The sequence below is a fragment of the Sus scrofa genome, chromosome 1, assembly GCF_000003025.6.
Source record: "Sus scrofa isolate TJ Tabasco breed Duroc chromosome 1, Sscrofa11.1, whole genome shotgun sequence".
Lineage (NCBI taxonomy): Eukaryota > Metazoa > Chordata > Mammalia > Artiodactyla > Suidae > Sus > Sus scrofa.
The window spans coordinates 267,597,573-267,609,584 of NC_010443.5; the positions used below are offsets into that span (position 1 = coordinate 267,597,573).

The 12,012-nt window shown below is 52.6% G+C and overlaps 1 protein-coding gene across 21 annotated transcripts in view; it reads left to right on the forward strand.

Annotated features, from left to right (window-relative positions):
* The window catches only part of RALGPS1 (Ral GEF with PH domain and SH3 binding motif 1), a 333,379-nt gene that overhangs the window by 160,507 nt on the left and 160,860 nt on the right, over nucleotides 1–12,012 (forward strand). For 16 of the 21 annotated variants that reach the window (XR_002337608.1, XR_002337607.1, XM_021069060.1 and 13 more), the window contains exons 6-7: nucleotides 3,306–3,395; nucleotides 6,026–6,118. The exons of 1 other annotated variant lie outside the window; for it this stretch is intronic. Coding sequence is in view for 18 of the 20 variants with exons in the window: in XM_021069060.1 (XP_020924719.1) it covers nucleotides 3,306–3,395; nucleotides 6,026–6,118 (183 nt within the window). In the remaining 2 variants the exon portion in view is untranslated. The remainder of the gene's footprint in view (nucleotides 1–3,305; nucleotides 3,396–6,025; nucleotides 6,119–12,012) is intronic. 4 more of the 21 variants (XM_021069123.1, XM_021069132.1, XM_021069069.1 and 1 more) reach the window with 1 other exon arrangement.

A 12,012-nucleotide genomic window follows, 5' to 3' on the forward strand; every position in this document is an offset into this window, starting at 1 on the left:
ACGGATGCTAGCCGGGTTCGTTAACCCCTGAGCCACGACAGGAACTCTCACTTTAACATCTGGAACGATACAGTCAAGTGGTTCTTCAAAATGGTCCTGTGAATTGGTCCCCTGAACAGTGTATAAGGGTACCAGTCTCCCACTCTGGGCACAGTATATGACTCGCAAGGGGCTAATGTGTTCCCTTTCACGTAAGAGACCTCTCACTAATCAAGAGTTTGAGGACACGTGTCCGATAGAAAGGTGGGTGGAGGACCTGACCAGGTAATTCACAAACAGATAGTACAAGCAGCCTATTGATAATTTGAAACAAAAAACTGGAAAAAAAAAAAGTGCAAAAAATGTCACCTGCGTAGTCACAAAAGAATGCGAAAGAGCTACAGTGAGCCATCAGCTGTCCATTAGGTTAGTAAAGTGAAAAAGAGCTGTGATAACTGGTACTCGCCTGTGTGTGGGAACATGGATTGGCTCCAACTTATTGATGGCTCAGCAAATAGACCTTTTGGAGGCCACGTTTTTAAATTTATGCTTTTGAAAGAAAGGAACACATACTTTTATTTACTCCATCTTACAGGAATTCATCCTCAGGGCTTAATTTAAAAATGCTTAAAGATATATGTATAAATATGTTCACCACAGCATTGGCTATCACAATAAGATAGTTAGGAATAATCTCTCCAACAGCAGGAGGTTCCTTAATGATGATATATCCCTAGGGTGAAACACTTGGCTGCTGCTAGAAAATATATTCATATTCTTATATGTTTATAAAAATTCTTGTGATAGTATGATTTGTGTATACCAGTGTAATTGAAAAAGACAGTCGTGTTCTGTGGCTCAAAGGACACATGTTCTAAGACTAGACGAGCGTGTTTTCTTCTAAGACATAATAAATACATGTTTTGAGAAGGTCACATACCTTATCTTGGGGTCTGTATGTGAGAAGAAGTTCAGTCTTTTTTTTTTTTTTTTTGTCTTTTTGTCTTTTTGTCTTTTCTAGGGTCGCACCCATGGCATATGGAGGTTCCCAGGCTAGGGGTCTAATCGGAGCTGTAGCCACCAGCCTATGCCACAGCCACAGCAACTCGGGATCCGAGCGTTGCTCGATCTGCAACACAGCTCACGTCAATGCCGGATCCTTAGCCCACTAAGCAAGGCCAGGGATCAAACCCGCAACCTCATGGTTCCTAGTCGGATTCGTTACCCACTGCGCCACGGGGGGAACTCCAGGATTTCTGTCTTTTGTGCTTAACTCTGTTTCCCTTGTTTTCTTCATTAAGCGTCTCTTAATTTTGTAGTTAAAAAAAACACAGAATGAAAGATGCTGTGAAAGAAACTATGCTGATTCTACTTTTATAATGTCTTTCTCTCCTGCCCCTTCCCTCCATCTCCTCTCACATGGCTCTAGCTCAGGCCTCCTGTCCCTCACTTAGCTTCCTGATGGGTGTCCCTGCCCACGTCCTGTGCTCAGAAGCCTCCGGAACTCTCCCTGTGCAGCAGCGGAGTGTCCCCTTGGTGCTCCAAACCCCGCAAGTCTGGCCCTCACTTCCCTCTGCAGCATCAGTGTCCCTCCCCACCCCCACCCCACAGGGCACCTGCAGCACCAGTCCTGTCCGCCTATTTAGCTTTCCCTGGTCTCTTGGCCCGCTGAAAGTCTCCTCCTCTTTAAGGCCTACCTCCTCTGTGAAGCCCCCTGCCTCTAGTTCCCTGGCTTTGAACTTCTTTGATGACCATGATCGCCGGCTGCCTTTCCGCGCAGTGACTTCTGGAGGGTCCTGCCTCCTCCTTTGGTCTCCTCCCTCTCAGGCGAGGACGGACAGGTCTGGGCTCACAGTGTCGCGAGCACACAGTAAGCGCTTCGTGAAAGTCTGCTGAATCGGGCTGATCCAGAATCACCTCTGCACGCCCCGGAGTCCACTCTGCCATGGTCCCTAATTATGCCTTAAATACGTGTGATTTAGGGGCACGTTAAGAATCTCTTAAATTTACGTATAAACTATCACACGAGATTTATGTGGCATGAACATGTGCATGTATTAAAATATAAGGTTTGTGGGCATCTCACTTGGTATGCAGAAAATCTTTCTTCCATCACTGGCTAGTAAGCATTTGAGTCTGAACTTAATTTTAGGCAGTTTCTTGGAAAAACCGATTCTGTGGAAACCCAGGCATGTCCTGCAGGCAACTACAGATAATTATACAGAGAAAACTTTTCTGTAATATTCCTGCTTAGTATAAAAAGCAAATTTTTGGTCCTTGGTTCATTTTCTCTTGTTTTCTCATTGGAAAGTGACAGTTTGTCAATAAGAAGAATTCATTTGGTTGCAGCAGTAAACTTACTTTGTGAACTCTGGAATATCCTTAACGATTTTATTCTTTGTAAAATTTAGAGGTTTTAGATGTCTGGGCTTTCATCCCACCCATGCCCCATGCTCTGCCCATCTCTCCTCCTTTCTTTGTGTGCTGTCGCTGCACTCTTGGGCATCTGTGTTTCACAGAGCTCTGTTGTTATAGTAATGAAATGTAAACAGGAAAGCAAACCACTTCCCAGCGTTTCTTGGCACAAAGCCCCTTCTGTTTTATTGAGGAATCGTGCGAGCCCACCAGACACTGGTAGATGACTTTCTTGTCCCCACCAAAGGATGCAAAGGGCTCGGGGATGCTGATTTACGTGAGAGGTCAAGCATGAATGATATTCCGAATCCCGAGTACCAGTATATCCTTTTGGTATATACTGTCTCTGGAAGAATGTGCCCTTTAACCTGCATTGCTTCACGGAACTTTGAGAGATACTTATAAATTATTGGGCAAACCTCTCCTAGAAAATTAACTTTGTTATGGTTAGGCAAGTGGCAGTGAATCCTTCTTGTCTTGGGGCTGGCTGGGGACATGGATTGCATGGGGCCATTTGTCCATCCATCCATCCATCGTCTCCCTACAACTGTGATCCTGCTGAGCAGGAATCGTGTCTGAATCATCTCAAAATTCCCCGAAGCACCTTCGGAGAGACCCATGTATCAGGGAGGCCCAGTAAGTCCCCTGGATGATGCCAGAAGTACTTATTTCTCTCAGCACCACTGTGTGTGTTGGAGAGTTGGTGCTGAGAGCAGGGGACCCACGTGCAGGGTTGGGTGTCATAAAGGAACCCTCAGCCTCGTGACCTCATGCAACCTTAGGGTGTGTTCTCCAGTCCCCCAACCTCTTGGAAAGCCTATGGAAGTGGTGGGCAGGACAACTTGGGTGGTCTGGCATTAAACAGCTTTTCTGGTGTGTGTGTGTGTGTATGTGTGTATTTGACTCTACAGGTCAGTTTTTGGGTTGTACGAGAAATTCTAACAGCACAGACTTTAAAAATAAGGGCAGAAATCCTGAGCCATTTTGTGAAAATAGCCAAGGTAAGCTGTTTTCTTATTATTTTTCCCCTTCCTTTCCTTTTTTTTTTTTTTTTTTTTTTTCTCTCAAAAATGTGTTTCCTCAGTACTTTGGGAGCTGATTTGCCCTGGTTTTGCTGGGCAGGGTTCCGACGGGGCTGTGACCTGACTTCCCCAGGCAGAGGCGGCTGTGGGAGCAGCCTGGCCGCCCGCTCGTGCACACAGAGCCAGATGCCCCTCCACCTGGTGGCTTTGGCAGCCGACCGTCCTTTTTAGCTGGCCTTCCACAGATGCTCCGCGGGCCCCGGGGGCCACCCCTGGGAGCCATTCATCCTCCTCTTAGGGTTTAGCCAGTGCTGGGCCTTGATGGCTTGCAGTGAGCGTCAGTGTTTATGATACCGTCACATCCTGTACGTTTGGTCCCCAGGCAGCAGAGCTCACCCCACCCTATCCTCTGCTTAAGCCTGGGCCCTGCTGCCCCCGACTCCCACCTCCTGACCCTGGCCTGCCAGCTGCAGGGCACAGGCTCAGGTCTTTATCCCATCTTTCCCGTCATCTCTCCCAGCCCAGGCTGTGATCCCCGGGCCTTCCTGGACCACTCCCACGTCTGACACGGTCCTGCCCGCTCCTCCCACTGCACTGCGCCCCGACCACAGGGCTTGCCTGGACCCAGCAGAGCCCTGTTCTGCCTGGTTCACCACCTGCTCATGCATCACGTTGTCTTTCCACCCGGGTCCCAGGCCAGCTGACCTTTACTGAGGCCCTGCTCAGGCCAGGCGTCCGAGCAGCTGCTTTACAGGAAGGATTGCATTTGACACTCACATAATTCTTGTCCTGTTTCCGGAGGAGGAAGGGGAGGCTTAGAGAGGTGAGCATCTATGCCTGCGCCCCACAGCGAGTCAGATGGAGCACCTCTCTCTGCCCTCGTGGTAAGGGGCGTGGAGACTTTTATGTCCTATGTCCCGGGTATTCTGAAGTGCCTGGGGCTGCACCGGGCTTAAGGATACTTGTTGCTGTCCGTGAATTCATCTGGGCCATGAGAGAAAGTGGGACAAAGTTCCAGCCCACCTGGTGCCTTCAGCTTGGAAATGAGCTTAGAGTCTCTGCCCAGAGGATCCACGATGATTCCTCCTTAAGCCCCACTGTCTCCCGGTGGCAGATGAGCCCGCTGGCCCCGGGCCCTGGGTGTGTTCCTGTGCCAGCCCCTCTTTCCTCTGGGCCTTGGTCTCCATCTATGACCTGGAAGGGGTGGATTAGACGCTCTCCCAGAGAAGCGTCCGCTCTAAAAGAAATTCTGTGACAGGCACAGCAATTCAGATTCAGTTCCCCCCAGAGAATCGATGATGACACACAGGAAACAGTTGGGGAGTGTTGCAGGATGTGTGAAAGGAAGTATTCACCTGCGCGGTAAGGCAGGCCTCCCCAGCGGGGACTCCACGAGGACTCGGCGTGAGGGCTTTTCAATTATGTGTTCATTTTACTGGGCCCTGCCCTGTGCTGTCCGGGGCCCTTGGGATATGATGGATACAGCTTCGCCCCTGCTGGCAGGGGGCACATAGTCCAGGGTGAGAGGGGCCACGTAAAAGCAAATACAGCCCAGCGTGCTGAGGAGAAGCACGGGCTACTGTGGGAACACACGGGCGGGCCCCCAACCTTCCTAGATCTGGGAGCATGGTCGGGAAGGATATATTAGAGGAAGTGGCATCTCAGTTTGGAAGGACCCAAGACGAGTGGTGGGGGTGGGGTGGGGCGGGGGGCTTGGGGACCGGTCCTCCGGCCCAAGAACCAGCCAGGCCCTGGCCTGGGCAGTTCACGTGCCCCGTCCCATGCGGCGGAGGCGCTGTGTGTCCTCCCCCTCCTAAACGGGAGGATGTCGAGGCCCAGGAGGCTTAGGTAACGTGCCAGAGGACTCGCGAGTGGTGGGAACCGGGTTGGTTCCATGGAGCCTGCTGGCTGCACAGACTTCCCTGCCTCCCGAGAGTGGGAAGCGGGTCCCGGGTCCTGTTAGCAGGTTTCCCTCAGCATAAAACCGAGAAGGGAGCGATTACATTTTTCTGCTCTTACTCTCGTCTGTGTCTCCTTCTGCTGCCGTCTACGGTCAGGAGCTTGTCTGAGACGGAATTACATCCAAATGTTCTCACTAACTCGGGGTCTGGTTCAGAGGTGCACAGTCAAGCGGCTGGGCAGCCGGGGCTCCGTCTTCCCAGCTGAGGGGGATTATGCAGATGGAGGCCACCTCTCCTCAGCCCCCCTCGCTCGGGTGTTAAGGTAACCACAGAAGACCCACGATGCCATTGTTGGCACAGCTGGGGTTTCCGTTTGCAGTAGCCTGCTGGGACAGTTCAAATTCATCTCAAAAAAGAACAGAAAGGATATTATCCAACCTCATCCCGAACCGTGTTTCTGTCCAGCAGCCAGACTAGTCAGCTTATGAAATTTTGCAAATGTTCTAGATGCAGACTCACCTTTTGACAATTGGGAAGAAAAAGAGCATATGGTTTCTATGAACTTCCTAGAACTATATTTCTCTACATGGGGTGTTTTTAAGTGTAATTGCATTTCTTAAACATGACAACATTTGGTAACACTTGAGCATGTTTCTGTTCTGTTGTTTATAGCAGCAAAATAATTTATTCCATATCTTTTTTTTGCAGAAACTTCTAGAACTCAACAACCTTCATTCTCTCATGTCTGTGGTGTCAGCATTACAAAGCGCACCCATCTTCAGGCTGACGAAAACCTGGGCTGTAAGTTCATCTTCCTACGTCTGTTCCTTGGGTTTGGGCTGTCGTGTCCTTGAAGCCCTTCATCCCCCAGGCCCCAGAGGCCTTCCTCTGTCTGCCCTTTGCTGAGGACAGAGGATTACTGTGGGCCAGTGCGGTGTTCCCTGGGCGTCCTCTCTCTCCGCTTGGGGATAAGGACGTTGGGAGGACACTGGCGGGGCTGGGGTCAGCAGGCCCCCCGAGCACTGCCTTTCCGGACCCGACAGCCTCCTGTGGGATGGCGGGGTCTGTGGCATGACTTCTGCCCTCCGCTCCAAACTGCCCTTGGGAAGTTTTCTGGGCTGATGGTTTGCAGCTGCCCTGGGTTGCTGGCTGTACAGCTAAGCGTTTCTCTGGAGAAACCTGTGACCCTCGTGTAGGGAAAAATTATTATTTTTTTTTCCTGAAGGCCATGGATAATTTCAGCTCAGAGGTGGAGTCTGATAGTTATATAATTGAGTCTGTAGGAAAGTTTTTCTGCTGTAAAAATACTTTTAAAATATCTCAGACCTCTTTATCCTCCTTCGCTTGGCACCGTGCCTGACAGGGGGAAGTGACTGCTATTTCCATAGCTCATTAGCATTGGCCTCCTGGCCCGCCTGGTCCCGGGGTCTCTCGCAGCCACACAGCCCAAGCCTTTCAAGACCTGTTTATGTCCCACCGAACTGAAGGAGATTGTCAGCTGTGCCTCTGCAACTCATTTCCGAACTTCTTTCGGCCAGTCTGTGGGGCTGGCCTCTGTTTCAGACTTGGCTAGTTCAGGGGCCTTTAAAATACTTGGGATTATGTTGTGGGTGACCAGAAGTGAGCCCTGCTTCTTTAAATTGCAGTTTTTCCATAGATCTAGCCTCAGCAAAGTGGAGAGGGAGGCGCTAGCCTGGAGTCAGGAAACTGGGTTTGCGTGCCGGCCCCGTCTGCGCAGAGCGATGCTGAGGGATTTGTCTCCTTGGATCTTCTCAGGGGCTGGCCTGGATCTGTGGTTCTCCATCAGGGCCTCGTGGAGCCCCCGCAGGTTCCTTGGAGCTGCCTTGGGGCCAGCAGGGGCTGGGGGAGAGCAGGGAGGGCGCTCAGCCGACTGCCTGGGCACGGTTTCTGCCAGAGCAGCTCTGTTTTTATCAGTTTTATGTCCTAGGCTTCTGGGTGAACTTGAGTTGAGCAATGGCTTGGGAGGTCGAAAGCAAGTTGGAAGCCGCTGTCTCTGTGGCTGCTGCCAGCCCTGTGATTCCTTGAGTCCATCTGAGCTGTGAAGCTTTTTACAAAAGTTGCTTGGAGATTCTTTCTCAAATGAATTTTCCATCATTTAGATGCCGCTATGGTTTCTTGGCCTGCCAGGAACTGTGTGTGCGCCGGAAGAATGAATGGCGGTTCTCACAGTGCACAGACCTTACTGTCAGTCACGCAGGGACGCTGGGCGGTCCCCATAAGCTGCACAGGCGGTGAGGGCAGCACAGCGATGCCCCCACTCAGGCATGGGCAGGGCCCATCCAGGAAGCTTTGGCCAGTGTTCTCCGCAGGGTGCTGGGTTCTGACCAGGACCTGGGGCAGCGTCAGGCCAGAACGACCCGCAGGACCACCCCGTGTGGCCTGACAGAGCACTGCTGCAGGGCGGCCAAGTCATCACTGTGATCGATGAGTCTTTGCTGCGATGAAAATAAATCTCCCACGGCTCCCCAGAGAGCCTGGAGTGAGTTATCCACCCAGGACCCATTCGAAGGCATGGGCCTCCTATCTAACCCGCTTCCAGCCCATGCGGGTCAGCTGTTCTTCCCTGCAGCGGGCCAGGCGCTGCTCTCAAAAGTTTTCCCCGTGGTAACGCATTTCCTCCTGACAGCTGCCCACGAAGGCAGGCACTGCTGTTCGTTATCCTCCTTACAGACGAGGAAGCGCCGGCCCGGAGCAGCGGGTGGCTTTGCAGGGTACCGGCTGAGAGGCAGAGCCGGCTTCGGCCCAGGCGGTCTGGTTGCAGAGGCGCCGGCTAAACCACCTCACCCCACGGAGCTCAGCGAGAAGGACGATTCCAGTCCGTCTTGTCGCTCAAAACAAGAGGGCAGGGCCTGTTTAGTGTTTTAACTTCTCTATCCTAAGTCCTCTGATAGGAGCTTTGACGACGAGAGCAGTTCGCTACTGGTACTGTCCCAGGCGGCGGAGCCTCTGTCCTGGCCGTGGCTGCTGCTGGCCTGGCAGCTGGTCTCTGGTAATTTCTGGTAATGAGATTAGCCCTAGAAGTGTTGCCAGAAAAGAACTCCTTTCCCTCTCCCCACTTGTCCCTTGATCTGGGAAAGGGAAGTCGGAGGAGGGCCCGCCAGGGAGGGGACACACGGCCAGCGAGCCAGAGAGCTGGTGCCAGGCCCTGAAGGCTGCCTTTTGGCCACTCATTCCTTGGTTAGTTGTGGCGTCTGTTGCTCCCAGTCCCCTGGCGTTGGGCGCTGACTGTGACAACTCAGTGGGCATCTAGCAAGTGGGAGCCAGGCAGAGGCCGGGGAGCTGAGATGGTGTGTCACCAAAGGACAGGTGACCCCTGGCACCAACAGCTCTTCTTTTTTCTAAGAAATCTCCCCATGGTCCCCTAAAGGCTGAGAGCCAGGACCGTTTCCTTGGTTACAGAGGGCCACTTAGCAGGGCAAAAGGGGTGGGGGAGGCAGCGTCCCAGGAGATAAGAATGGAAACTGACAGCAGTGGTGTGAGGGGGAGAGGAGGTGCTACATGCTGAGTGGATTACAACATGACACGACATCTCCAAGGTCGTGTGTTGGGAGCTGTGTGTTCTGGGCAAACCCACCTCTCAGTCTTTGTTCGTTTGTTTGTTTTGTTTTGTTTTTTGTCTTTTTGCCATTTCATGGGCTGCTCCCGCGTCATATGGAGGTTCCCAGGCTAGGGGTCTAATCAGAGCTGTGGCTGCCAGCCTATGCCAGAGCCACAGCAACGCCAGATCTGAGCCACGTCTGTGACCTACACCACAGCTCACGGCAACGCTGGATCCTTAACCCACTGAGCGAGGCCAGGGATCGAACCTGCAACCCCATGGTTCCTAGTTGGATTGTTTCCGCTGCGCCATGACAGTAACTCCAGTCTTTGTTTTAGACCAGACTCTTGGCTTTTGCCCCCTGTCCTGTCAATCCGAGGAAAGTGGCTGGGCCAGAGCATTTGAAATGGTGGGGCCCAGACTCACCATCTTTCTCCCTCATCCTAATCACCCCCAGCACAGTGGAATCCACGGTGCCGTTGTGTTTCCGACACTCTCTCTGTACCTGTTGTGGCAAAGCGCACGGGGGTCTGCTCTGCAGTTTTTTTGTTTTTTAGCCGCACCTTTGCCATGCAGAAGTTCCCGGGCCAGGGATCGAACCTGCACCATAGCAGTAACCAGAGGCACAAGAGTGACCGGCCCCTTAACCTGCTGAGCCACTAGGAAACTCCTACAGTTTTGTTTACAGGTCTGTCTCTCTCCTTGATTGCCTTCTTCATGATGAAGTCAAGAGTTTTTTCCCATGTTCCTGGTGCCTAGCCAAGCATATGCTGGTTGTTTGAGTTGTGTTTATTGTGCATCCTTCTTTTGCTACTTCTTTTTCTGGTAATGAGATTAGCTGTAGAAACGTTACCAAAAAATTGCTCTTTCCCTTGTCCCCACTTGTCCCCTGATCTGAGACTGGTGAGATCTCATGGGCTCACAGGGCAGCGGGCGGCGGGAGCAGGCACACCAGCCATAGAAGCCCCAAAGGTCAGTGCTTTTATAGTCTTCATTTCTCAGAGAAAGAAACTGAGGTTCCAAGAGTTGCAGTGACCTGTCTGAGATCACAGAGCTGGGGAGCATCAGAGCCAGTGGGATATAGCTTTGTCTTGCTGGACACATGGTCCATGTTCTTGGCTGGTGTGCTGGATGCTTGTCTGTGATGGAACCTGATGTTGGAATCAGGTTGGACACAGGACAGGGGAAAATGCGCACATGCACTGCTTGAGAAGTGGGGCTAGGGGGAGTTCCCTTCATGGCGCAGCAGAAACAAATCTGGCTAGCATCCATGAGGATGCAGGTTCGATCCCTGGCCTTGCTCGGTGGGTTAAGGATCCGGTGTGGCTGTGAGCTGTGGTGTAGGTCGCAGACGAGGCTCAGATCTCGTGTGGCTGTGGCTATGGCCAGCAGCTGCAGCCCCGATTGGACCCCTAGCCTGGGAACATCCAGGTGCCGCGGGTGCAGCTCTAAAAAGACAAAAAAAAAAAAAAAAAAAAAAAAAAGAAGAAGAAGAGGAAGAAGAAGTGGGCCTGGGGAAATGAGGCTGATACACAGCACCTGGGGACAGGGTGTGGCCAGCTCCCAGAGTGCTGTCCCTGGGGTCGCATTGAAACCCTGGTTATCTGAGAAACCTGGGTGGAAGAGGTCACAGGTGTGGAGGAGACCTGCCATTCGGTTTCAGCAAGGGCCAGTCGGTCATTAGCCGGTGGGCCAGGCACGTCATCGGCCTGTCCACAGCTGGCTGTTGGCCTGTCCATAGCTGGCTGTGGAGTACCAGCAGTGGGTGAGCTGGGACAGGACAGAGGCTGACATGGTGCGTAGGCCTGCTCATAAGAGGCCCCCAGTAAATGCTGGCTGGATGCACAAACAGAGTGGGAGTCACCTGCTCCTGCCTGGAAAAGCGCAGATAGGGTCTGATTTATCCTACCACTGGGCCACTTTGGAACATTGGCCACTTCAAAACCATGAGACCTACAAGAAGTCCTATCAGCAGGTCTGGTATCCTGAGCACATATACCATGCAGCTCTTATTCATTCTGCAAATCAAGGCTTTATCAAACACCCCCTCCATGCCAGGCCGTGAGGCTGTGGTCAAGGCCCCGGTCTTCATGGGCTTCTGTGTTATCCAGGCGAGACAGACACGTTTTTGAGGGAGAATAAACACATGCCTAGTCTGGCTGGTGCAATATATGTTCATTGCATGCATGAAGGAATGAACCAAGGGCTGTCAGATGCAATAAAAGGGATGCTAGAGACTAAAAGAGGAGGCTGTGAGGGGGACCGAGCCGGTGTTCAGGGGAGGCCTCTCTGAGGCCTGAGTGACAGGAAGGAGCCAGCCATGCCAAGAGGAGGGCACAGCCAGTGCAAAGGCCATAGTGGAAGAAACTCCAGGCTAGTGTGGCCAGAGCGCAGCAGGCCTCAGGGAGGTTGGTGAGGGTGCTGTGATCGGGCAGTGGGGGCGACTGGGAAGGGTTCAGCTGGGGAGGAGTCGGGGGCTCTCCTAAGTGCAGTGAAGGGCTTCAAACAGGAGACAGACATGATCTGGTGGCTTTTTGTTTTTTAAATTGCTGTTGCTACTATGCGAAAAACAAACTGAGTGAGGGGTGCAAGGGGGCCAGCACGGGAATGAGCCGGGCTGGGGGCTAGGGCGGAATCCAGGAGTGAGGTCCTGTTGCCCAGCGTCAGGGAGGTGGCAGTGGATGTGGAGAGATGAGAGCGATCGGGGCGGCATTCGGAAGACAGAGTTGGCAGGATTCACGACTGGTGGGCCCTCAGCGATGAAGTAAGGAAGGGACCGAAGGACGCTCCTAGGTTTGGGGCCTGAGCAGCTGGAAGTGGGTGAAACTTTTTCTCTGGTCAGGGCGCTCCCACCAGGAGATTGACTTAGACAGGAGTGACCTGGGGCCATGGGATTCAGTGTGGGCGAGTCACTCTGTAATTACAGCCCGTGCTGCACGTGCACGCGTTGTGCTTGCTCTGTGCACCTTCCTGCCCAACTGACCCAGAGAGCTGAACTCATCTGCAGCAGCAAAGTGAAAACTGAAGTGCTTGGCGGGGAGGGAATCACAGCTGATGGGTCCGGAGGCAGGTCTGAAGGGTGGTGACCTGGAAGGGGAACCTCCAGGGAGCAGGGTTCTCGCTTCACACATCCGGG